Source organism: Phalacrocorax carbo, chromosome 18, assembly GCF_963921805.1.
Source record: "Phalacrocorax carbo chromosome 18, bPhaCar2.1, whole genome shotgun sequence".
Lineage (NCBI taxonomy): Eukaryota > Metazoa > Chordata > Aves > Suliformes > Phalacrocoracidae > Phalacrocorax > Phalacrocorax carbo.
In genome coordinates, this window is record NC_087530.1 from 495,611 (window position 1) to 522,278 (window position 26,668).

Genomic DNA, 26,668 nt, shown 5'->3' on the forward strand with positions numbered 1-26,668 from the left:
TGGCAAACAGCAGGACCGTCGGAGGCTGCTCACCCGCGCTGCCGCTGCCAAGAGCAGCAAGCAGCCCTTGCCTGCCCAAGCTCACCTAGCTCTCGGACACCCCCGCAGCAGACGGAGGCAATGAGTACTGAGGTCTTCCCCTGAAGCAGTTCACACACCATCCGAAACACTGCTCATCCTCCAGACCCCTGCTACATAACGGGTGAAGCAGAGGGCCAGAGAGTTCTGTGTTCGTGGTGTAAGCTGTTTGCTGTAACGAACAGACATTTCCCTGGTTTCTTCTATAGCTGTGCCTGTTGCCAGTGGCTGAGGAGTGCTGCCCCCATGCTTGTCGTGACCCCGGGCGTGCCCGAAATGCTACTGGGCTTCTTGCAGTTGACCAGTCGTAGCCATGTGCTTCAGCATAAGCCCTCCTGTCGCTGCCAGGAACAAGTAGGACCTGCCCCATGCACATCTTGGCCCTGACAGAGCTCCATCTGAGTGGCTGGTCTGGTTGCACCATCCTTAATTCCTACAGACTTCTCCTGTCCTAAACTAGTCCCTGCAAAAATGGCTGAGGGCCGTGGAGTGTAAAAGACTGTCCCTATCCCTACAGAGGAGCTCTCAACCTGCAGAGGGCAAAGACCAGTGTGGAAGGAGGCCCTGCCATTGCCCTTGCCATGTCTGCCCTTGGAAGAAAGAAGGGCACCCACCCAGCAGCCTGGGCTACTGTTCCACACCACCCAGTGTGGGCTGCCACAGCCCCCGGCCTTCCTGCGCGCGAGAGCAGCGGTGCCATCCCCGGCATACAGGGAACACACTTTCAGTCTGCAAAAGCAAAGAAAGAACTGCACACTGAAAGAAAATCCTGCTTTGTTTACAGGTTGCTTTTATTTACAAATATACTGAAGTGTAATCTCTCTCTTTTTTTTTCTTTTTCTGTTTTTGTTTAGTGTGTGTGTGTGCGCGCGCACGCACGTGCACATGGGAAGGAGCATAATGTATGAGAAAGTCATGTATCTTAGCTGCCAGGCAATGGTGGCAGGAAAAAAAATGCAGTGAAATGAAATTTAAAAACACTAATAAATAATTTAACAATGACAAGTAATTAAATAAAAAAAAAAATCCGATCTACATACATTATGGTGGTTTGTTACCAACACAGAGGGAAAGGAGCAGAGAATCTACAGTGAGAGGCAGCTGGTTAAGTACGAGAGAGCATAGTCATATTTTTTACAAGTTAAACAAATTGTAACAGACAGCTACAAAATACTACATTTTGATAACATAAATACAGAATATATAAATATACAAGTAATACAGCCATACACAGCTAAAAAATAGGGTGTTCACTTAAAAACAGAGTTCCCAATGCAAAGTATCTGGCAGTCCCTTCACAGTCACTGCTGGGCAGAAACAGGGTGTGCAGAACCAAGGGGACCCGGCTGCATCCTTGAGGAGGGCAAATGGTTGTCAGTTTATTCAGATAGGCCTCAAATGAGCAAGACTGTGCCTAAATCCCACCAAAGCCAAAAGACTTCAGGTACCTGCCAAGAGGTAAGCAAGCGCCCAAGTACCCCCTAAGCGGAGAGAGCAGACGCCAGAAGCCCTGGCCACGCTGCTGCGGGTGCGGCGGTCGGCTGTCCCGTGCCACCGGGGCGAGGAGGGCAGGCTGGAGACGGACCCGCACGCACAGGGAGCGTCTGCTGCTCGGGAGCGCGTGGTGTGGTTGGGGCGTGGGATTGCGTAAAGCACTATCCTGAGCACTTGAGACTCTGGGTACCGTGGCTCCAGCTCCCATGGCTTTGATGTGCTTCAGAAGCCTCTCTGTCCTTTCACTGCTGTGACCAAGCTCCAGGCTTGCAAGAACCCCTTCCTTCCTCCTGGATTCTGCTGTCAATTTCTAGTGACTTTTGGGGACAACCAGAATTATTATGCCACGCTTCAACGAGGTGCTCTCGCAAACCTCAGCCTGCAGCGTCCCTAGCAGCATCACAGAGCCGGGTTCCCCGGCGCGCCTGGGGCGGCGGCTTGGGACATACTTCTGATCCTTAAGGAAACTGGGAGTCCTGAGCACAGTAGGAAGAGGTAAGTGGGTTCACATCATCCCTGGAAGGTTTGCCGGCATGAAGGACCATCTCCATGCAATGATGGCGCAGCGGGGTGGCTGAGCTGCTGCTGACAGCGCGGCAATGACCCCCTGAAAGGACCTGGCAATACCCATCCGACTCGTGCGGGGCGGGTCTGAGAAATCCACTCAGCGGCCATCGTGAGACTCTCGCGAGCCACACCTCAGGCACGGTTAGCAGCAACTGAGCCAAGCGGTCTGGATATTTTTGATGACAGAGTTTAAAGAAGAAAAGGAGATCAGAATGCCTAGGATGGCGTCTCAATCTTAGTGAGTGCGACTACCGCACTTCACTTACAGCAACGTAATTGTCTTCCACGTCGTGACTGTGAAACGCATTTACCACCGGCCCCTAACTGCTGACGATACAGGGTTTAACCCACAGTGCCGTGGTAAATGGGGGGCTGAGAGCAGCACTGCGTGGCAGGAATCGTCCCCTCGACAGTCAACCGTGCTGCTGCCCAGCCGAGCACCCAGCAGCGGGATCGAGGGCCACGCTGCTCCGAAACCTTTTCTGAATGCCGGGAAATCTCTACGTGCCAGCGCTACGACAGTCGGTAACTGCGCAATAAAGACCTCTGAGGAAGCTAGTACCTAGCATATTAATTCTGATCTCACAATCATCTTTTTTAAACGTTATTGAGCAAACACTGAAACCTAATCAATCATCTTTTACTTAATTGCATCTTGTCACCACTTTAGCTTAACATGTATTCCTTGCTTAGCCAAAGCAACATGATTGAAACTCCGTGAAGAGCTCACTTGATGCATTTATATTAGAGAGGGGTTAATTTCCTAGGGAAAACGATCACTGTAAGGTGCATGTAATAAACTGCTGTCATGACCTCTAGCCTTGAAGCTCCCATATGTGCAATCACTGTTTGTGGTTTCCGTGGAAGTGCCAGATGCTAAGAATTTTTGGCAAGAGTTTATCAATTTGACTCAGTGTAAGATATTACTGTGATACGGCCCATTAAACATTTTACTTTCACCTGATCGGTGACGTTCCCTTGACAATAGAAGAGTAAAGCAGAAATCAAAAAGGTCAGAGGTTGCTGTATAATCTTTTACTGCAGGTCCCAGGTTAAAACCACAATGATCACACTCCAGTAGGGTAATTCATTCCACAAAAAAAAAGTGACATTTATTTTGCTTTAATGAACTTTGGCCTTTGCCAGCTATAACGGGTCCACTGGCAGTCATTGGCTATGCATTCCTTCCCTTGACCAGCAGCAACCCACAGTGGCACGGGAGACATTACGCTTGCCAGAGGGCTTGACTGCATCGTGCACGTGGCACCAGAGATGGTAGAATACGGTGAACAAACAGCTAAGGCATCATCATACAACACACCAAGGGAAGAGGAGATGGTATGTACAAGAAATGGGGAAAAAAAAAAAAAAAGTGGCAAATAGTCCTCCAAAAAAAATCAGCAAAAGACTATGGTTACTTCAGCTGTAAAATGGGATATCTGATTCTTTCCTTAAAAATGGATTGGGTTTTTTCAACATCCAGCCCAGAAGCAGAGGTAGAGTTGGGACAAGGCAGTTCTCCAAACTATAGATCACATTATAGTTCTCACATAAATCCCTGTAAACACTAAAAATGCCATTTTGATCCTGCCAGTAATGAGGGATGAAGCAAGGTTGTGCCTATGTATAGAGTCTATAAACCCAGTATGTTCGATATGGTAAAGACGCTTTTCTACGACTCTAAAGCAGCAGAAGGGCGAGGAGGAAAACTTGATGAATCCATTGGGATTGGTGGTGACAAATGTTTATAATGTGCCATATGAAATCTGCTTCCCTTCTGCCCCGCAAGCAGTAAGGATCACCTGAGTTCGTTATAGATGTTCGCTATTATGCAGAGAGAAAGGAAATTGTTATTTGATACATGAGAGAAAAATAATTGAAGGGGGTGGGTATAAACAGAAAATTCTTCCAATTTCAAAACACATCCAGGGACTCACAGCCTTCAACCGAAAATTCACTCCCCTGTCAGAAAAAGTGAGAGAACGGTCGCTAGCAAAAGCGTATGGCTGCGACGGAGCCACCTCCGTGGGCGCAGCAGCCTGCAGCTCGGGCTGCCACCATGGAGGGAGGCGATGGGAACCTGCAGGGAGGGGAGCGTCGCCCCGGCATCTCTCAGAGGCATCGCGCCCTTCGCTCGGGAAGGGCTGCGTGTGTAGCAGGCAGCGCGTCCGCCACCGCACAGCAGCGGGAAGGGTTTGCCTTGGGTCTGCGCTTTGCGCTCCTGCACTGCGCACACACGGTCTCCTCCCCCGACGCCTTCCTCGCCTCCAGAGAATGGGAATGCACGCGCTTATCTTGCAGATAAAACTTTGCTTTCTCAAGAAGCCTCTAACACGCTTAGTCCACGTTTCTATGCTGGGGAGGGATGCGATCTTATTTTTTTCCCGCAGACCTATCACCTGATTCTTGCCATCCACCCTTCCGGGACGCGAGCAGGACCTCTCCCGATCCGCAAAGGGGTGGGCAGCTGCCTGCGGGGGTCCCCAGCAGGACCCCCAGCTGCGGCCATGGTGCCCCCTGCCCTCGGCGGGGCTGAGGCTGCAGGAGCCCCGCGCTGGCCCCACGACGGGAGTCCCGGAGAGTCCCGCGGCCCTGCAGAAGGTGCTGAGCCCCACGGGAGACTCTGCAGTGCTGGCCTGGTACCAGTCCTCAGCCTGGAGGAGTCAGATTAACCAACGCTTTGGACTTGTTTTCAGCTATTATGGTCAATATATTAAAGGTATTTATTTAAGAAAGTGCCTATCCTGCCAATCTTTCCCCATGAGCTCTATTTTGAACACACCCTATAATTACTGATATTACCCTGGCAAATTTTCCCCATGAAGTCTTCTCCACTAAGAGCCATGACCGTACTTGTCTGCCTCTCCACATTATAATTATCACCAGGCAATATTTATAACTATACTATTATTTATGATATTTTATGCCCTACAAAAACCTATATGACATATGCTCAAACTTCAGCATCCGAGACATTCAGACTTCAGCTGGGACATTCCCTTCAATTTGTGTACTTGTTCTTCTTACATTTGCACTGACAGGTTAGTTGGAGCACTTACTGTAAATAGTGGAGTCCCATCAGCGCGAGACCTGCAGGACTTGGGTCGGACTCCAGCTCAACATAGCTAAACCTCCCATTGTGATCTCTTTCATACTTTTTTTCCCCAGTTGGTGCACATTTCAGGACTTCTGATGGTTCAGGCTAGAACTGTATATCATAGATTCTTGCTGAGGCGAGATAATTAACTAAAGGAGTGCTTAATTATTCCAGATGGACAATGGAACATAGCACATTTATGCCTCATGCAAAACATAAACAAACAGAACAGAATGAACAACACATGCTTGCCAATCATGGTCTAGACTTGAAATTTGGCACTGTAATACTTACAAACAAAAGTAAATGTTTTATTCTCACACTTCAAAAAAAATTTAAATAAAACTCTGTCTTATAAGCACCTTTCGCTTTAATTATTTAAGATCAATACTAACCTAAATGCCTCTGTCCCTAACATGCATCTCCGTTCCAGGGTCATAGACCTTTCTTATTATGAAATCACTGGCTTTCTCCACAAATAGTACTGTTAACCAGTTTCCTCAGTATCATATGCATAAGGGCTATAAACTAATGAGCAGATCTAGGTTATGTAGAAAAAGTGTAGAAAGGAAACAAATGTTGGACGTCACATTTACATTAACTTCTCACAGTTCAAATGGCAATTTATCCACAACATAGTATGAATCATGCAGTAAGAAAAGGGAGGAATCTCCAGTTTCTTTTGATTTATTTGTCATATGGTCGACTGATGTCAGTATCAGTGGCTTTTAAAAAAAAAAAAAGTTTAAACATCCAAAAGAAAGGAAGAGAGAAAGGAGGAAAAGGTCTAGCTTTCCGCAAAATCCATTTCCTTTACAACGATGAGCTCAAACCAAACCAAAGGCTGCTGACGAGCAGGGTCTTCTGTTCCTTCCGTGCTTGTCTCGTGGTCTGGTGCAAGCTGGGAATCAAGGGTATGGGACTGGTGGATGCGTTTTGTTTATATATTATATATGTATGTATGTATGTAGGTAGGTATTAATATATATATACATACATACACATATATGCACACAGATATAGTCTTCCTAAAAATGCTCTTTGCAGTCCAGAGGCAGCAGGAGTCACTGTGAAGGAAGAGCTGGGCAACATATGGCTGTAGAGTCTGCACTGGAAAAAGTCACTGGCTAAATACACGCCGGCTGTTTGTTTTCTTTTATTTTCATGAGGCGAAATACGAGCTCTGCATAGAGTACAGCCTGTCAATGGGGTTTCCTACTCTAGCCTGCATGGAGTTAACTTCGGAAGAGGCAAGAAAACAGTCGCTCAAGCTAGTTAAAGAGGTATCACTGTCGATATCATGAAAAATGGAGTCGTTTCCTGCAAATGAAACGTATACGTTAAGCTGGATTCTGTGCAGCCAGAGGAGGACACAGTACACATGGATGCCCATACGTTGCACGCTGCAGCAAAAGGGAATGCTGCTGGCTTTGTTTTTACATGTTAACGTGATTTTGCTCTAAGGGTCTGACCTACAAAGAGGAAGGCTAGCACCAATTCCCAGCATTCAACTGGCAGCGGTGCCACTGAAACCTGCCAGGATTTAATTTATACTTCAGTCAGCAGCACAAAAGAGAGTCTTGGCTGACGACGGGAGCAAACAGTGCTGGGGAAGAGCAGGTCCCTGGCTCTCCGTGAGCTGGCATCCAGCACTCGCGGCACCGGGGCCACCGAGGAAGGTGGGACCAGGCACCGAGTGTCCGCGGCAGGGAAAAGCTCTCTGCGAGCCATAACCTGTAACGGTCTTCATTTACACACAAGGTAAAAGACAGATCTATGAATGCGACAGGACGCAGGAGGAGACTCAGCTTCCCTGGCCTCAATGGACTTAGAGTTGCAAACACACCTTTGTTTCAGAAAATTCCACTCTTTTGGGGCTGGTTTGGAACAGCACCTTTATTTCCCTTAGCAGCTAAGATTTCTGCTTACTTCAGCTCTTAAGGTACCCGCAAGAGCTCTAGCTCAAGTCCTGTGAGCACTAAGAAAGCGTTAGCCCGACTCTTTTTCCTCACACCCTCGTTTGAAATGGCTTTGTGCTACCTCCTGCACTGGTTTTGGAGTGCAGAACCTGCCTCCCAAGGAGTTTTGCCTAGAAAGCCAAACAAATTGTCAGCAACAAGATCAGAAGCCACCTAATGCTCACGGGCGCTTCAGATGTCCTCAGCTCATTACAGGATTTACCAAACTGCCTGGTGTGTATCAGTGGGAAAAGGACCACCACAGCCCCAGAGCAAATTTCTTGCTGGCCTGTGCACGCCGTGCTCATGCAAGTGACGTGCACGGGGACCTCCACACCGAAGCGCTCCTGGTCAGCGGGAAACAGCCTGACGTAACAGGCCCTTGGGGGCTACAGCAAGGCCAACAGGCACAGTTTGAGAAATCCTCTTAAATTTTATTTAAATGCCACACTGCAATGGTCCAGAATCAATTATTAGGCATTTAATGCTCGTGATGCATTTGGGGTACCTACCCACTTGATGGTGTGTGGTCAGGAAATCGTGAAAGCAAGCCACCGTCTTGATTTTGGGCAGAGAATAAAATTACTCAGGAGAAATGCCCTGTGGTGACACACCTCTTAGTAGCTCAGAACTGTTCTTTAACAAATCCATGCATCCAGTCTGAGGGATCTTAGAGAGGTGCTTATTCATTTTGGAACGAATAGATTAGTTCTCTTTATTAGACCACTTTTCAAGGCACTTTTTTCCCAAAGCTTCTAAGAAAAAGGAAAAACTTGTGAGGGAGCTAGAATTTGGTACCATTTATTTTTCAGTTTCTTGGGTAGTGGTTTAAAAAAGCGGAGCTGGAGATGTGATGTTCTTTGTTTTATCATTTATCAGAATTATACTGTGAAATAGTTCTGAAGGGTGTCCGGAGCCTCACGTGAGCTCTCTTCTACGTCCTTATCTGTACATGAAAATATACACACAAAACTGACTGGTGCAAGTTCCCTGGTACAAATCCCATAAAAGATATAAAAGCAAGTAACTCTACTGAACCTTTGGCATGTGAACTAGCATACGAACCCTGCTACTGCTGATGCGGCAGAATGATGCATGCCTTACCATAAGGGTTCATGTGGTCGCCTGGCATTTGTGGAGGGGTAAGACCCTGCTGAAATGGGTCTGTGCCATAACTGCTTTGATCCATTGCTACAATCTGCTGCTGTGGCGGTGCAAGTGGCGTGTAAGATGTCATCATCCCTTCCATTCGGTTGGACATCACTTCTGCAAAGCAAACAGGGCACAGTCACTGCTTGGGAAGGAGGAGGCAGCAGGGAGTAGCATCGGTGGCAATACTGAACCCGCGTGCGAGTGAACAGAGCTAGGTTTGTCCTCTTGATTAGAGCAGCCTTCCAAATTTTGCCTGAGAGTACAACCCTTAGCAGTAACTTGAAAGACTTTTAATTTCTGACTGTCATTCCTGGAGCTCCTGGGTGCTGGACAGTATCTTCCCAAAGTCTGTCCTGTCCGTGACATAGCCCTGTTATTCTCTAACTTCTGTTGGTACCAGTTTTTCTGTCTCTGTGTAAAGAGGATGATTTGAGGCTGCAAGGCTTTGGGAGTTGGAGAAGCTCAAGAGCATCCACAGAGCAGCAGGGCAAGCCCTGGTGCCTCTGTGCAGCTCCTGCCCCAGCCGCTGGGGCACAGGAGGGGCTCCCTGCGCCTCGGCTGCGGCAGCGATGCTGATGCCCTTGCAAGCAGCCTGCAGAGGCCGAGCTGAACATGGCCCTCCTTCAGGAGAAATGAACTGGAGAATCTACCTGAAGTGAGGCTCCTGGAGACTCCCTCCAGTGAACATGCCTCTGTACCGCACACCACTTCTAGAAAGCAGGTAACAGCTTCTGTGTAACACCTCCAGGTCTGGCCCCACGCGGGAACCGCGGACAAGCTGGGCTGGGCGCTCAGACGCAGCACCTCTGTCTGCTCCCACTGAGGGTGGCACGCAGTACCCACAGACCTGTGCATGCCCTGTATGGCTGTACTTAAGACGTTATGTGGGAACGGCACATGAAGAAACCTTGCAGATTCTTTTCCCCTTGCTTTGCCTTCATCACAAATCCCCTACCTTGCCCTAGTCGCTGCGAGTTCTGCTGCTCCTGCTGCTGCTGGTGCCTTCGTGCCAGTTTTTTCATCTGAATAAAAGAGGAAGAACAGAACAATCTCATGGCTCTGAATGCAGCAATTTTGTTTCCTTTCAAAACCCTCTGCAAACATCGAATCAATTAATACAGACCATTTATATTCATGCACACACCACTGTGGGTTCAGTTTCATTTCTAAGCTTAAACATTTCAGTTTCCAGCTCATATTTGCATGCAAAATTTACTCCCAACATCATGTTGTTTTGAGCACACAATCTTAATGTCTTTGTTTGAAAGTTGCCTTTCTTGTATGGATGCAGACAGCAGTGCGTGCAAAACACGTACAGCTCAGTCCCTAGGAGCTCCGTGGTATGCGCTACATGCAGGGGGAGGGGGAAGTCTCTGTTGGAGGGCAATTTGCATTTTGCTTTTGAGAACTCGACAATCAACCTACCTTTGCTCTTTGGTTTTGAAACCAGACCTGGACAACTCGCACACTGAGTCCTGTTTCAGCTGCTAGTGTTTCTCTGACCTACAGGAAGAAATGTTTAATGATGTCATTTTTTATATTTAAAAAAAACCCCAAAACTGCTCAGTTAAGTTAGGAGGAACATGCCTGTACTTACAATAAAAACTGCATGTACAAAATTACTTTTAAAAATTCCTTGTATTTTTGCATAGTTTTTTCGAGTTCTGCCCTTCATGTCACTACCACTTTCATAAGTACTGAACAAATAGTCTGAGCGGTGTAAAATGACACTAAGTCATTTCATGATTTTTATTTTACCCATAAAACAGTTCTGTGCAAGAAGATACAAACTTGGCTATGAACTTTTTTTAATATTGCTAAGGTACAATTTCATATTTTAAAATGGCAAAAAGGCACACTGCACTGTCTCACAAGACATACGTGTATGTCAGCAGGAGAATGTCGCTTGTTGCAAAAACAACAGCTTTCAGGATGCAACCCTATTTTTTTTTCCCAATCAAACTTAGGAGGAAACAGTTACCTGGGTTGGTTTTCACCTAGATTTGATTTTCACCAGCTTCATCAGTGAAACGATACCGCAGACCCTTCCCTAGCTGCTATAAACAAGATCAATGGCAGGGTTGTTCCATAGAAAAGCCAGCCCGGAAGGCCAAGCAGCGGGACCAGAGCTGAGCACCCATCTCGCTAGAGAGCGACTCCCTCTGTGCTGGGAAGGAGAAGGGCAAAAGCCGCTTGTTTACCTGGGCTCTGACAGTCAAAGACTGCTTCATGGTTTATAAGCACCAAATATTGCTCTTCAGCAGGAATCAGTCATGGAGCTGCTCCACCTGCTGTGGGTGAATGTCCAGAAGTACCAATGAGCTGGTCCTAAGCTGCTGATTGCTCCTGGCTGAGATGGTATTTGGGTGAGCATCGCCCTTTGCTGGCCTGGTTCTGCATTCACTCCAAGGCACCCGCTGCTGCCCTGGGAAGGGGCAGGGGGCTACCTGGGGCTGTGGCCTGACCCCGCCACCCCCGTGGCCTGGTGTCAGAGCCGACCTCAGGTCCCTGATGAAGCACCTACCTTCCTACAGGGCTTGGAAGACACTTCAAAGGACGCTTTGAATGCTCGTCTCTGCTGCGTAGTAAGTATTGTCCTTGGCCGTTTAGGTCTTCTTGGGTCCTTCCCATCATCACTTCCTTTTCCTTGGGTGACTTGTCCTTTGGTGGGCTTAACGTCTCCGTCTTCATCATCGCTTTTAACTGGTGAAAAATAAACACGATATAAAATTGTACTTGTTCCAAGATAACAGGGTGTTTCAGAACTGCTCTTCAGCTGCCAAATGAGCCAACAGGTTCAACTATTACCCCGTGTTTATTTGAATACCTAAAGTAACTACGGGCAGGCAGAGATACCTCAGATTTGTGTGCACTGCCTAAATCAAATGCCACAAAAGCATAAAAATGTCTTTAAGTTTTAACTGATGGCCTGGGACTGATCAGGAGATGGAAATTCAGAATACGCTTCAAAATTTCCAGGAATCGGGACAGAGAGATTTTGTGCCCTTCGAGCATCGCTCGGTCCCATGTGCTCACCTGCCGCAGCCACGCTGACCGACACACGCTCTTCCCTTCACAGCAGAGCGGCACCTTCTCCCGAAGCATTACCTGCAGACAGGTACTACTGCCCGCACCGCTACGGCAGCAAAACAGTGTGAATGCAAATAGCACAGAAGTACCTCAAAGTCTGTTTAGCTACATATAGATTGCAATTATAGTTCTGAATATTTGGAAGCTCTAGAGATGACATTAAATATAATCTTTGCCATCTCATTTCCACGCTCCACAGGAAACATCGGCATCCTCTCTCTGTGTATTTCAGGTGTCTCTATGTGCACGCACGGATTTTTCTTTCTTGCTAAATACGTACAAGTACATACGTGCTTGTGTGGGCCAAATCGATTACTTGTGTTTTGTACAGTTAAATTCTGAGGATTCATACAATCTGGTGATATTACGTGTGTTAGTCCATTGTACTGGGAAATCTCAATCGCCGTGGCGAAGGTTGGAGAGTAAGTACAGATTTTGTTGTGAAAAACAACTTCCCAACTCAGCATATTTTGTTTCGCCATACTACTGATTTTTCTTCCAGAAAACATTATTATTATAGCGACTTCAACATGAAGAAACACACTGCAATTTTTATATACTCAAAGATTACGTTTGGGGAATTAACAAATTAGACTTTAATTCATTTTAGGGTCTGATTATTACACACCTAGCAATCTAATCACCTTTTACTTTAATAAGCATATTTTGCCTAATGATTAAAGAGAAGTTCAGTCATTTTAATAACCATGACATTATTAACTTTCCCGCACGCCATTTCTAAGGAAAGGTTTGTGAGGATTAATATTGCTCATTGGAGAGCTACTTTTGTGTCCAGTGGATAAATATTTGATTGGAGAAGGACACACTCTCAGCCAGGGCTGTGTGAAATCATTTGCTCTCACACAGGCATCTGGGAGATCTGTGTTTACAATGTATTAGACAATGGGACACAAAACATCCCATTTAATTTGTCAACTTGTTTTTCAGGTTTGGGTTTGGCTAACAGAGAATAACGAGGGGGGAAAAAAGCATCTCCAGGAGTAAGAAACTACCCCTTAATGCCAAGGGGAAATGAAATTGAAACCAAGATTGTTTTGTGCTGTGCCGCCACGGTAGCTTAGTGCTGATCACAAACTATGAAATCTGGTCCTGAAGGAGAGCCCACCCGTGCCCGAAGCAGCCCTCCAACGCAGCCGGCTGGCAACGAGCGGCAGTGCCTGCGCGGCGAGGGGGGAGGCAGGGGAGGAGGATCCCCACGTCCATCGCCGCAGCGTGGGGACGCCCAGCTTCTCGAAGGGGGTTTGTCCGGACGCAGGCAGGCGGGCAGCAGGACGCCGAGGTTGGCGATGAGAGGATGACACGCTGCAGGGCAAGGAGGAAACCCGCGTGCCTCGGGCAAATTCACAAACAGCCCAAACCCTACCACATGAGATTTACAGAGCACAGCACTCGAGGTCCTGCGAATACAGTATGGCAATAAATAACATGCTGCTCCAAGGAAGGCCCTGGTCCCGCACGTCCTGCTGAGTCAGCAGTGACCTTTGTCTTGCAGCATTCCTGACACGAAAATATAAATTTCAGCAATGTGGAGAATATGGCTCTCAGATTAGAGATTAAAGATAATTACTGTTCCTAGCTAAATTAGAATAATGCATTTTCCCATAAACCAAAGGCAAACATTCATGTCATTTGTACGCTTAATGGAATGGTAATTGTTGATTTTCTTAGATATTTTCTTGGGAAACAAGTACGCAATTATGATGGCTGGCAGCAATTTGTGTGCATGCTGTCTCTAGCATGGGATCAGCCAGGGCACACCGGCAGCAGGATGTTTCCAGTCTCCTTGAGTGCATAAGGCACAGGCAGGAGGCATCCTGTCTCTCCTGGAAGTGCCTGAGAACCTCAAAGCCAGCCCTCGCCGTAACCACTGCTGGATCGCCTGGGGTTTGGTCTGCAGAACCCAAACCCTGTGCAGTGCTGTGTTTCCAGCCCTGGACAGACAGCAAGCAGCTCTTACTCACTCTCTTTTAAAACCTCCCCTAGGAAACGGGTGGAGGAAAGGACGTCTCCATCTCTCCATCACTGTGAAGAACTCGGGGAAGACGCCCATCGGTTGCTATCAGGTGTGAGGGCTGCACTGTCACCTTCTGGAGAAGGCAAAAGCTCTGGTCACAGAATGGGGACCCCCCGCCTTAACTCCCAGGCCAAGCGGTGCAGACTCGTGCAGTCATACTGTTGAAGCCCCAGCACCCTCTCAAGAGAGAGGTCACACTGCAGAGTAGTGCATTTTAGTAAGATCTTGAGCCTGTCCTCCCTTGATCCTGAACAGTTTGCATTCATCAGGAACAGCACAGTACCTCACGGACACTTCTGCAAACTTCGCATGTCCCACTTCCGTACTGCGCGTAGCATGCAAACCATAGGGGAGCTATCCTTGGGACCACGCAGAGATCGTCTCCTAGGTTGACACCAGAATGGGGCTCGGACACAAAATAGCAGGTAGGCAACAGAGATGGTCAGAAACTAGAGCCTTAGTAGCACAAAGGAGACGTACTGCCAACGGAGAAGCCTGGATGGAAGTCAGGAGAGCCAAGCGTTGTACCTGGCCTGAAAGCATCCAGAGACAGACTCCCCTAAACTCATTCAGGTTACTGCTTTTTGGTCTTGTGCGAGCCCTCCTGCCTGCCTTAATGGGAGCGGATACGCAGGCGGCTGCCCCGGCTGCCCGCACCGCCCGTGCCATGGCTGCAGCACAAACCCGCTTCTCGCTGTCTTCCAGATTCTCCTCAATGCTTCTGTGTCGTACTTGTAGTTTTTCCTGAAGTTACCATTTCTGATTGGCAGACGGAATACTCCTGAAAATCATATTACTACTTTGCTCTTTTTCCTAGCTCAGTGCTGAAAGTGTGTGTGCAGAAGAGGCCCTGAAAAATACGTTAAGTGGATGGAAAAATGCCTATGGAAAAGAGCACGCTTTGAACGAGGCCTCGGGTAACTGAAGTCAGCCTGATTCACGTTTTGTGATCTTACAGAAAGAATACCTTGATGAAAACAACAAGTTTTTGCCCTTTGCTAATCAGCAAGTTAAGGAAGGGAGACAAGTGAGGGAGAACTGATTGCGAGCAGGGATTTTTCTAGCTGTCCCTCCTAATTTGCATGCGCATACAGATACAGTGGATGTGTAAAGGGATATACTTTTCTATAAGAAAGCTCTACAAACCCTCGTGGCTTTTCCAGTCGGAGCAGGTGTGGGAAAAGCTCACCTGAGTCTGAGTCGTCTGGGCTGACTGAGCTCAACAAGTCTTTCTCTTTTTCATAGTCACTTTTGCAGAGCAACTGCCCTTCCTTAAGAACAAATTCGTCCCCTTTCCTCAGCTGTCGTTCGCAAACACAGCAGCAGAAGCAGCTTAAGTGGTAAACACACTCCAGGGCTCTCATGACGAATTCTGTTGGGGCGATCTTCTCCATGCAGCCACTGCACTTAGCAGCAAACAGCCTGTAAGAAAGAGAGGCAGGGAAGTCAGAGAGAATGTCAGATCATACACTGCATCAATTTAAATACAGCAAATTCTTTAATTTAACTACAGATCAGCTTGGCTCATGCTTTTGCACACCGGGAGACTTGCATCCTTAGTCTTGGAAACATCACAGGCATGCAGTTTATTCAAATCTCAATCCCTTTGGTCTAGAGATTCCCAAATCACCTTTGCTGGATAAAAACCACTAAGATTTGTCCTTATCTCACTGTTTTGTTCCTCTTCAAAAAGAGAAACAAAAAGAAGCTCTCAGAGTTTGGATAACTTGTTCAAAACCAAATTGACTTAAATTCACCTTTTAGAGGAAGGGCCAATTCACGCTCTGTTTTATACAGGCTCTCTGGTTTCAGCACTTAAACCCTACTCTGAATGGATTTCATGACTTTCCATTTTTGGTATTGTCTGTCTCTGAGGAGGCTGACAAATGAACACAGAAACAAGCACGAAAACTTAGTGCTATTGCTGAGGAGAAGACGACACACACACACACGCAATCGCACACATGCAATTGATAAAGAGAGGAGTGAAATAACACGGCTTTTCTTTGGATGTTGAGTTATTCCAGAACAACCTGTCTCTGAAGGGAGTACTGTGCATTTTAAATGGTGTGAAACATCCTTTGGCAGAGAACAGCAGTGATACAATCTGCTAAATTACCACTATAATCACAGGCTCTAGAATATACACTGTATTCCAGACTAGTTCTTATTAAACCTTCATAAACCCCCTCTTTCATCCATCGTTAATTTTCTAAGATAAAGTTAGAATGATTTAGATTAATTTTATTTTGCTTTTCTAATGGCAGCTGGGAATATCCCTAAGTGAGCTTTTAGGAAGAGGGTTGCTTCAAATAAAGATGAATAGCTAAGTGACGTCCCTGTATCACTCAGTGGGCTTGGGGATTTGAAATTCAGTGTCTTTTATGGCAATGCATCAAAGTGCAAGGTGCATTAATATTTAGATTTTGGCAATCAAATTAACACGACTGCACCCATGTGTTCACAGGAAAAAAAAAAAGGAGATTCTGCCTTTTAGGATGGAGTACGATGATTTTTTTCCATCCTCAAAATTACCTCTTTTTTTATAAAAGGTGATTATCTGATTTTAGAAGGCACAGGCTGTGGCAGTAACTGCTTCCCCCAAAGCCTCCATTTTGTCTGAGCTGAGAAGTACAGCAAAATGGCAGTCGCCAGCTCCTCAGCAAAACGATGGACTCACGGAGTGGGCAGGAGGGAACAGAAAACGTAAATACATTTGCATGAGGCACCCAAAGAGAGGCTGAGCGCCCAACAACTCGTGGGGTTTCCCCATCTGTATCTTTTGATCTAATAAGAGATCTACGCTATTAACCTCGCTGGCTCGGTGCGTACCTTTGCACGACCACAGCCACGAGGTAACAGCTGTGCGTTGTACAAGGCACACGAGGTGGGCTCGGTGGCTCTTTTTTGGGTACATAATGAATTAAATCTATTAAAGGGACACTGATGCCATGCAGGACCCATGGCCACCGCTAGTAAATAGGCCCTCTTATTTCATTGAGTCTATTGGGTTTGTCCGCAAGGTTTTTCTTCTGTTAGGTGCAAACTTTAACAGAAAGAAAGAAATATGACTTTGCGTTCTGACTAGTAAACATCACAAAAATATGACAACGCTTTAGCTAGCAAATTCCTAAGCAGGAAATATTTTTACATAGACACAATAACATATCTGAAAGGATTAAAACACAAAGGGGAAAGAAGAGCAAACAGACTTTAAGTTGTTTCTATTTAACTGCTTAAACCTATTTGACTCAGTTTAATTAAGCTTGTATCTTTTGTCTGAAGACTGTTGTTACGATGGAGCGCACTTAAAGACCGAAGATTAGCAAATGTGGTGTGAAGGCATCCGGCTCCCCTAACCGGCACCGGCTCCCCTGCAGCAGCGCGGCAGCCGGCCCGCGGACACTCGACGGCCTCCAGGAGCGACGGGACAGAGCCCGGCACCAGCTCCGACGGCTCCAGACGTAACAGCCCGGCCGGGAAACGCGGCCGCCGGCTCTGCAGCCTCCCCGTCCCGGCTGCATCCCGCATCAGTGCTGCTGCCCCGCGAAGTGCGGAGAGAGGCGCTCCGGAGGGCGGCGGCGGTCCCCGCCGCTACGGGCACCGCGACCCGGCCGCAGACCTTTGCAACGCCGCTGCAACAGCCACGGTGACGCCCCCGCGCCGGGGTCGCGTCGGAGGGGGCTCCGCGGGGGGCTGCGGGCTCCCGGGAAGGGGCAGCCGGGGGGCATGCCTGCTGCAGCTGCCCGCGGGTCCGTCCTGCGGAGCCGAGCCGTCCCCGCGGGCAGGCGGCCGAACCTGCGCGCAGCTCCGCGCAGGCAGCGCGGGGCGCGGACGGCCGGGCAGCCGCGGGAGCAGCCGCGGGCAGCATCGCCGGGCATCGCCGGGCATCCCCGGGCAGCACCCGCGGGCAGCACCCCCGGGCATCGCCGGGCAGCACCCGCGGGCAGCACCCCCGGGCATCGCCGGGCAGCACCCGCGGGCAGCACCCCCGGGCATCGCCGGGCATCGCCGGGCAGCACCCGCGGGCAGCATCCCCGGGCATCGCCGGGCATCGCCGGGCAGCACCCGCGGGCAGCATCCCCGGGCAGCACCCGCGGGCAGCACCCGCGGGCAGCACCCCCGGGCATCGCCGGGCATCGCCGGGCAGCACCCGCGGGCAGCATCCCCGGGCATCGCCGGGCAGCCGCGGGAGCAGCCGCGGGCAGCATCCCCGGGCATCGCCGGGCATCGCCGGGCAGCACCCGCGGGCAGCACCCCCGGGCATCGCCGGGCAGCACCCGCGGGCAGCACCCCCGGGCATCGCCGGGCAGCACCCGCGGGCATCGCCGGGCAGCACCCGCGGGCAGCACCCCCGGGCAGCCGCCGCCCACCTCCGCACCCCAGGCGGGAGCGGCCCGGCAGCCTCCGGGCGCAGCCGGGGCCCCGCAGGCCCGGCGCGGCGGCGAGGGGAGGGGAGGGGAGGGGAGGGATGCGCTGCGCTGCCCCCGGCTTTCTGCAGGGCAAACCACAAAATGTGCCCCCGTCCAGTGACAGTGGAATCACAAACGTTATGCGGTTCACGAGTAACTGTAAGTAGGAAGGCATGCACCCCCCTTCACATTTCTCCTAACGGGGACACAAAAATATCCCGCCTTCTCCTCGGCCTTGTGCTGCCCAGCGTCCTGTCTACCTGCGCGGCACCTTCGTGTCACGCTGCTTTCCTGAGCGTTCGCTTTCTTTTTCTTCAAAATAAAAGGTTTCTAACCCATACACAGAAAATATGTTGTGTTACTTATCGGCAGTTGACTATTGCCAGAAAGACGGTGCTTTCACAGCAATATTTCCAAAGACAGACTTTTAGTTATAACCAGTTACATTGTTGTCTCGCAGTATTAGCTCATTCAAATTAACATCAAATTGGCCTGACAATGCTGCACGGACTTCACATCTTTAATTTGCCCATCATCAACACAAGAAAACGCCACACTCCGTACTCGGGTACTCTCTGCATTACGACACGCGCTCACACAAATGCACACTGCACCATGTTGGATGAGATTCTGAGATTACAAAATCTTCATTAAATCTATCTTATAAAGTATTTATAGGTATTCCTTCAGTTTCCAGAGAGTAACCCAAGGTTATGCACTTTTTTTGCACAAGGCAATCTCACAACAGGAAACTAATCTTGACAAATGACCAGACTTTGATATCTGTGATCTAAAACACTGCTCATTAGACTGTTCATTTTATAAACGAATGGTAATAAACCTGTTGAGAAGTGTAGGATAGCAGGAATACTTTACAGATCACCCCTTTACAGGTTTCAATCAAAGCCATAAATTTGAAGGGGAGCACGCAGATATTCTGTGCCGAGACAAAGGCTGTCCCACACCAACCACATTTAAAGACGTTATTTCTTTTGCTTTCTATACATTTTACAAATAATTTGCATAACTCTGACTTTTTACCCCATGGCTGATTATCTCCAGCTCTCTTAAGTTAATGTCAAACCTCAAAGTCCTTGGACTTGTTAAAGTATGTGGAGAGTGGAAATCAAATGCCTTTATTAGAAGCCCCAGGAAATCTCCGACTCCTAAGCACAACGAAAACATTCCAAAGAAAATTGTTCAAAGAGGACAAAGCAGAAAAGCAGAACAAGAAAACCTTGTTTTGAATCAATGATTGCAAGAGTTTTATAAATAAATTCTGTTGCCTGGACAATTTTGAAAGACAACTCAATAGGTTTAGGAGTTTTTAAGTGTGTTTGCCTCTATGCCTGAAACACTTGGGGGATTCAGCCGAGCTAAAGCTTGGAACAATGGCCTGTCTGTCCATCTGAGTATTTGTAATAATCGCTGTGAAGCAACTTTACAGTAGTAGAGAGTTAAAAAATCTTCAACAGCTAAAACTGGGTGAATTCAACAAATTAATTTTGCATATATATTAGGGGCAATGAAAACGCTAAGACATGTGGTCCTGTCTTTAAACAGTAGATGAAAATGTTCACCAGCGGAAGAGGCCATAAAGATTTTATTTGTTAGGATATCCCTGTGAAGTCAGGCTGAATCAGTAATCCTTAGAAACAACCACAGTTACATGATCCATTGTGCCTTCCTGCATGGGCACAACCATCTGGTGTTTAATACGGACTACTGATTTATTATCTCTCGCGCAGTTATCTTGCAGTAAGTTTGACCCTGCTATGCTCCTGAGAATCACGGTTCTGCTGTTTACTCTTCTGATGTCCTGACAACCCACCCTTTACCTTTCTATTGCTCACCCAGGTCCTTCATTTCCTCCCGTCTGTGGGCAAATAGATTTTAATTGTTTTATTATAACTAATTTAATCTGTGCTGAGAGATTTCCGTGTGCAGTGTGAAATTTGCTGTTCATATTAAGTGTGGTTCAAGAGGTTTGTTACACAGGACAGAGGTATAAAAATAGACTAATTCAGTCAGGTTGTTTATTTACTGGACCTCTGCCGTGAAGCAGTAAATAGGAAGTTATTAAGCTGTGTTTGATATATGCAAGAGGACAGATGCTGCTGCCTACCTATCAGGGGCGTTAAATCATTTTCCTTTCCCTGTTATTCTGACATTATGTGTTGCAAGAAACCACAGCAGGTACCTGGCTTTTCTTCATTTAATAAATATGCAAAGAAGGTGGTCACACGCTTTTGTAAATACTGTAGGTCTAGTCTCTAGCTCTGACGCTTTTCTTTCTTGATAATAGCCTGTATGCAACATCCCTCTCAGGCATTTATAGCCAGCTGGGAGCTCGCACTCGTACAGTGTGAAATATGTCAGAGCTGAGGTAAAATATATTATGCTTTTCACACAACGGAGTTTTATTAAGAGAAGAAATTAAATTACTAATCAATGACACCTGTTACTTGTTCTTTGGAAGAAATTTTGATACTTCTGTCTTCTTTAGATGACATAGAATGGCGAAAACACTATGCATGGGGGTTTTTCCAGCATAGGACTTGAACATTTTTGTAGCGTCTTACAGCTCATGGGTGCTTATAAAAAAGAAAAACTGTTGCTTGGTTACACTGAATCCTGAACATTCAAAACATCTCAAATGCACTAAAGCAAAACAGAAGTATTATAATTTTATTATTTGGAAAAAAAAGGAACCCTAAAAAAAGAAACAATCCATTTTAAATATTTTCCCTGCAGAAAAAATAATTACAGTTTATTAAAGCCAATTTCATAGCTGAAACTTCAGTAAAAGAAAGTTAATTCCCTTTCACCGAGTAGTAATAAAACACGAGCAAAAATTAAAAGTTTCTAGTAAAAAAAAAATGTAATATTTAGAGAAAAACTAAAACAAAGAAACCTTTTTCTTCTTCAGGGAGAACTGAAGAAAATATTTATTAACCCTCCAGCCACAGGTGCTGTAAGAACACCAACTCCTGGTGAAAGCTTGCGCTTAAAACTCTGCTTCGCAATGTGGAGTTGGATTAAAATGTACCGTATCTTGGTACTGAGTCACTTTTTCTTCCTGTGAACACTTTACCTGTATTTTCATGGGAAGCGCTGTACTGCCATGCAAAGGCAACCCGATGGATAAATAATGACACAGACCACACGTTATCCCACGCTAAGTGAAATCTTGCTCTGAAGCTGGTGGGAGGTTGGCCACAAACTCCGTCAGAGCCCCAAGCTCAGGTAACCGCTCTGTCCCCCAAAGACGGACCCACCAAACAAGCTCACGTAACGGCTCTGCCCACCAGACACGGGCCCCAGGCAGCATCGCAGCGTGGCCGTACCCAGGCGATGGCTTGCGCCACGACCACATCCACAGAAATATTGCCCTTTGTCTGATTTCCTTCCCAGTGGAATGAAAGGAAAAAGTCCCATTTGCCTTGACAGGAGCAGGGTTTGGTTCATTTTTAGGCTCTGCTTCCCATCAGCGGCAGGGACGGCAGCGCTGTGCGTGTGTCTGGGCCACGTGGCAGTCCCAGCCGGACCACCGTCATTGACCTGCACCGCAACAGAAATGACAGCTGCCAAAGTCTCCTGCCCTGTGTTAATTTTCTCTCTTTACACAGACACAACAAAGGAAAAAAGTCATCTATGGAGAGCAAGCCGGCGTCCCCTCTTGAGCAGAGCTCAGGACCCCGCAGCCGCCCCACCAGCGAGGGCCGGTCCAGAGGGACCTTGGTTCCCAGCTCCCTCCCGACACACCGAGACAGGTCTTGGCTGCCGCCTGCTCCGATGGGGCAGGGGTTTGGCAGGGGAATGGACCGAGACAGCCACCCCCTCCTCTGGTGACAGGCGACTGCTCGTCACCTTCCCGAGAGGTCCTCAGGCCACCGCGCACAGGACTCCCCAGCCGCTCGGCACCCAGCCCCAGCGCCGGCAGCTGAGGCATCTCCAAAGCCCTTCCGCAGGCGGGCCCGGCATTCGCTGACCACACCAGAGCTCTGGGCACTGGCTGTTCCCGGGTCGGAACCATGATGCTGAGAGAAATGGAAAAGACCCAATGAACGGATTCAGCAAAATGCACAAAGACACCCAATTCAAAGCGGCCGTCCTAATGTTACTTGCTCGAGTGTGGACAGAATGACCTAAAAAGTTATGTCTTCCTTAACTGTAAAGTAAAACCTAAAATGTAAAGCGCAGAGGAGTTTCTTGCTTCAAGCAGAATGTGACAGAATGGATTCTTCTCTTTGCTTAATTTTCATCCCCTAATTGACCACTTTGTTCAACTGTCTTCCATCACTGCCATGCAGCTCTATTTTACAGCATTTTTCCTTACAACACTTTGATGGAAAAATTTATGAAGAATCGAATTATTGCTGTTAGAAGGGAATTAAAACAATTTTTCATTTACAAAGTCACTGATATTGCTCTACTGTGCTCCACCTTTGGGAATCCAATTGCTCTTCTCAGCTACTCCCATTCCTCTTTATAGCACGGCAATTGCACTGTACAGATTATGGCTGCAATTTTCTCCTAATCTGTTCTGTAGAATAGAAACTGTTATAAAAGTTAAGGACACCAATTGAATTGATAAAGCCAGGGCTGCAATTAAGAAGCCTAATGGATTAACAAAACATGATTATTTTGTTAGAGTTATATTTTTAGGCAGTGCAAACATTTGGGAAATAGTGTTGTTTTTGTCTATGAGTTTAAAAAAGGCTAAATGGGCTTCTGCTGTTGTGCTTTTTGTATTGCTTCAAATTATACTGAAGCGCTATAAAAGCATAGTACGTGTTGGGGATTTTGTTCTTCTGCTGCAACTCTGCTGAGCTAGGCCGTTACCAAAACCCAACGTTTCTTTCATTTTCCTTCCTCTGGCTTTTTATTCAGTTACTCACACGTATTAAACTAAACCCACCCTTATTTCCTACCTGTACAACCTCGCAGGTTTCCAGTGGGCCAAGCGGTGCGTGCTCTGTGTGTGTGGGGGGGCCCTATTTCACAGCCCAGCTCTGCCCGAGGACCTCCCGTCTCCAGCGTGCTGAATATTCACCAGTCTGATGAGACGTCTTATCCTTCTTGTTCACTAAGTGGCATACTGAATTTACAGTTGCCTTTGAATTTACATCGCCAACAACACAGGGAAATTCTTCTAATACGATTTTTATATGAAAATTCACCCTAAAGGCCCTATAAGCAGGGAAATTGTACTGTTGGTGATTCACTGCCCTGGCCTTCACTTTTACAGAAAAAAAATAATCGTGTGTCAAAGCAATTCAAACGTAATTTCTAAGTTATTTCTTGGCTGGCAAGAATGACTTAGGGAAAGAATTTACACAGGGCCTTTCCTCTCAACTAAGAGCATTAAGAAGAAGAAACGTTATTTGCCAGTATAAAACAAAATAGCTTCCTGTGCCTGCTGCACTGACGCTGTACAAGAGCTTGTGCCCAAACCCATCAGCACAGCCAATTTAGCAACTGATTTGCAAGGGAAAGATACCTTAGTCCTGTGGTGTTAATGTCTTTACAGTGGGGGGTCTATTGCCAGCTTCTCCAAACTCATCAACACAATCTATTATTAATACCCAGAAAGGCTTTATAGTATCTTTATAGCACAAGGCAATGAAAGCTCTGTGGTGTAATCTGTTATCTATATTGCAAAAACATGTGAAATAAAACAAAACATAGACACTTCATAAACAAAATGTTTCATCTGTTACATCTCTCTGCCTCTCCTATATATAAAGCAGTAGGGTGCAGGAAAGGCATTCAGAGAGATTTGCCGTTAGATGTGGGACTGGCTTCTTTTTAAATTTTATTTGTCATGTGACAAACTTTAAAGTGAATGAAAATTTCTGCTTCTTTCACAGAGATGAGAATGCTCGGGTCTTTGCAAAATTAGGCTGCGTTCGACTTGTAGAGCGAAGGGTTTTAGAGCAAAACACAGCATCCAGAAATCATAAAGGTAAGCGCTTCCTGCCACAGCGACGAGCTGGTCGCACAACGTAAGGATGCAGCTGCCGTGGGGTGAGGGGGGGGCGCAGCCTCGGCTCCTGCGCTGGCCGAGCGCAGTCCCCAGGCAGCAGGACCAGGTACTTATGTCAGGGGCATCGCCATGGTAAGAGCTGAAGAATTTGTCTCCGGTAAGCGGCAGCAAAACCAAGTGCCCGCTGGCATTTTCCTGGAGGCAGTTATTTCTTTGGAAAGCATTCAAGAACAGAATCTGAGCAGAGTTGGATCTTTTCTTCTGTTATTGACCTACGTGTCAATATTTTATATGCAAAGCCCAGAATTACCCTACACTGAGACGCAATTAGAAATATTTAACAGCAAATACATAAACACACAGTTTAAAACCCAAGATTTTGTTTTGAATAAACAGATTGTGGCAAAGGTGGAACTGAGAAGGGGGTATGGAGTAAGTTTTGTATACTTGGTGCGTGTTTGCAATACAGTGAGAAAACCAAAAAAGCCCTCAACACAGGGCTGTGTCTTATTTCCCAGATGCCCTTTTATTTTCTTTGCCTGTTGAAAATAAATTGTTCTTTTGTAGTGTTTCTCTTTTCAGTCCGACTGTCAGCTATTATTTTTCTATTTCCTCTTTTTGTCACTTTGCATTATTTTTGGTGCTGTAATTCCCATTTGTTCCCACTCCTATCTTCCTGTCTCCCATTGTTCCATTTTTTAATCCCCAGTTTTACTCTTCTTCGGCTCTTTTTTGGCCCATTCTCAGTAGGGTTTGAGAGAATACCCAGGCGTGACTCCCTGCTATAGCAACCACACCTCCCCAGGAAAGCCACAACAATCTCTTCGGGAGGAGGAAAGTCTTTCACAAGCTGGCAGCAAAAGTAAATCCTTCTTCAAGGAACAAGAAGGATTAGCAGAGAGCAGTGGGCTGCAGACTTAACCCTACCCCTCATTTCTTTAGAGCACCAGTCACTCAGAACCCTGCTGTGATGTACAATTAAACAGAACCCAAAAAAATCCTGAATGACACAAGAGCCGGATTGTGTAAAGGTTTAATTCCACTTTAATACCTTTCCAAGTTCAGAACTCAAAGATAGCAATTTAACCCAAGAATCCCCATCTGAGCATGAAAAGTTGCTGTTTGTCTTACAAAAGTCCCCGCTATATTCTGCTCTAAATCATGCTCTATTAGCCTGACCTTTAATGGATGAAAATTTCCCCCCCCCAGTCATCTCACAGAGTTTCTCTTTACTGTCCTTCTTTCAAAAACTTTGTTCTTCCGATAAGACAGAAGAGTCTGTAAGAACCACTGAAAAAGGAGAAGCAACACAAAACACCCCAAACCAAAACCCAGAACTCGGGCAACTAAAGGTGTGTCCTGCAACGTCTAGGAATGATAATTTATTCTTGTAATGTGGAGCCACTCTTATTAACACCACGCCAATTACTTATTATTAATATTACGATGGAAAATAAATCGCTCTCTTAATACAGGCCTTTCTGAAGACTCCAAACTCTGATTCATCTTTTTTTTACATTAATGAACAGACATCTGATTCATCTTTTTTAAGTTAATGAACAGACTAGCCTAGTTATTTAGTATGGACTATTACTACGGTTGCTCTATAAACTGAATTTTTAGATTAACATGGAACTACCAAAATCTCCTAGCTTCTGTAAAGCTAAGTATGGTTGTCAGAGTCCTAAGGAGTTACCTATCAGCATCTGTGTTTGTGTTCAGGCTTTGGTAAGCTAGACTCTCCAAACCCGTACAAGAAGATTTATCAATAAGCAAGGCCCTACAGCATGGCCAGACCCTCCTTCTGCCTGGAACATTAGCACAGGTTTTAAGTTATTCCAGCAGTTAAACATATATCACACAGGACACTTCCACATGTGTGAAAATGAAATCCCATTAGGCACCAACAACATCATTAGGCATGCAAAGAGGATTATTCCCTTAAGCTCACAAGACTGAAAGGTTTGTCTAAACATTTTATTAACTTTTTCAGATTATTTTTTTTTTTAATTAAATGAAAACTTGTAAGTAGGTCAAAGCTAAAAAATACTACTAAACTTTTGGTTATGTGTATGTATATATATTATACACACATGCACATACAGAGAAAAGAGAGCTGCCTGTTAGAGGGAACATGTACAAAATCCCCACCACATCATATCAGTACGGCATTCCTTTCTTTTGGCAAGAAAATTTGTACGGCTTGGAATTGTTCTGCAAAAGCACAGAAATATCCCATGCTATTCCTGAGGGTTCCAGAAATGTTTCCAAAAATTAGGTGCTTTGTTGACTATCTGGCTGAAAAAAGATCCTGCTTTGACTGTACTGTCCTTTGCAAAGTTGACAAAGCACTTTTTTTTTTAAACAGAGTATTTGCTGAAGTAGAATGAAGTTTGCTCACCAGTAATTCTGAGGTTCTTAAGATAAATAAAGGAGGAGAAGCCAGTTTTTGCTTCAAAGTAAGTGAAATGAAGCACTCCTTTGACACCATCAGGAACAGGATTGGGTCCTCACTCACAGGGAATAAGACTTTAAGAACGCTTAGCTCCATTAAGAGTTCAGTCCTAAATCTGTTTTCTACCAGTCCTTCGCAGACTCCCCAGCTTTGACATTAAAGTGCTGTTAGCAGTGTCTCAGTTCGCTGTTGGAAGGAAAATTAGTCCTTTTTTGGATTTCACATCAACACGTGTAGCAACTCACAAACCAGCTGGCACTGGAAACATTGCGAATGCCGCGGGCGACGCTCCAGCACATGCTCGCATGCGCTGCCCGCTGGTTGCGATGGACACGTCGGAT

At 46.6% G+C, this 26,668-nt stretch overlaps 1 protein-coding gene across 1 annotated transcript in view; it reads right to left on the minus strand.

Annotated features, from left to right (window-relative positions):
* Window positions 1-872: 872 nt before the first annotated feature.
* Window positions 873-26,668, minus strand: part of LMX1B (LIM homeobox transcription factor 1 beta) — a 110,894-nt gene continuing 85,098 nt past the window's right edge. The window contains exons 3-8 of the mRNA XM_064468818.1: window positions 14,661-14,893; window positions 10,871-11,049; window positions 9,772-9,849; window positions 9,302-9,368; window positions 8,299-8,460; window positions 873-6,556 (exon numbers count right to left, since the gene is read on the minus strand). Coding sequence (XP_064324888.1) covers window positions 6,399-6,556; window positions 8,299-8,460; window positions 9,302-9,368; window positions 9,772-9,849; window positions 10,871-11,049; window positions 14,661-14,893 — 877 coding nt within the window. The 3' untranslated portion in view covers window positions 873-6,398. The remainder of the gene's footprint in view (window positions 6,557-8,298; window positions 8,461-9,301; window positions 9,369-9,771; window positions 9,850-10,870; window positions 11,050-14,660; window positions 14,894-26,668) is intronic.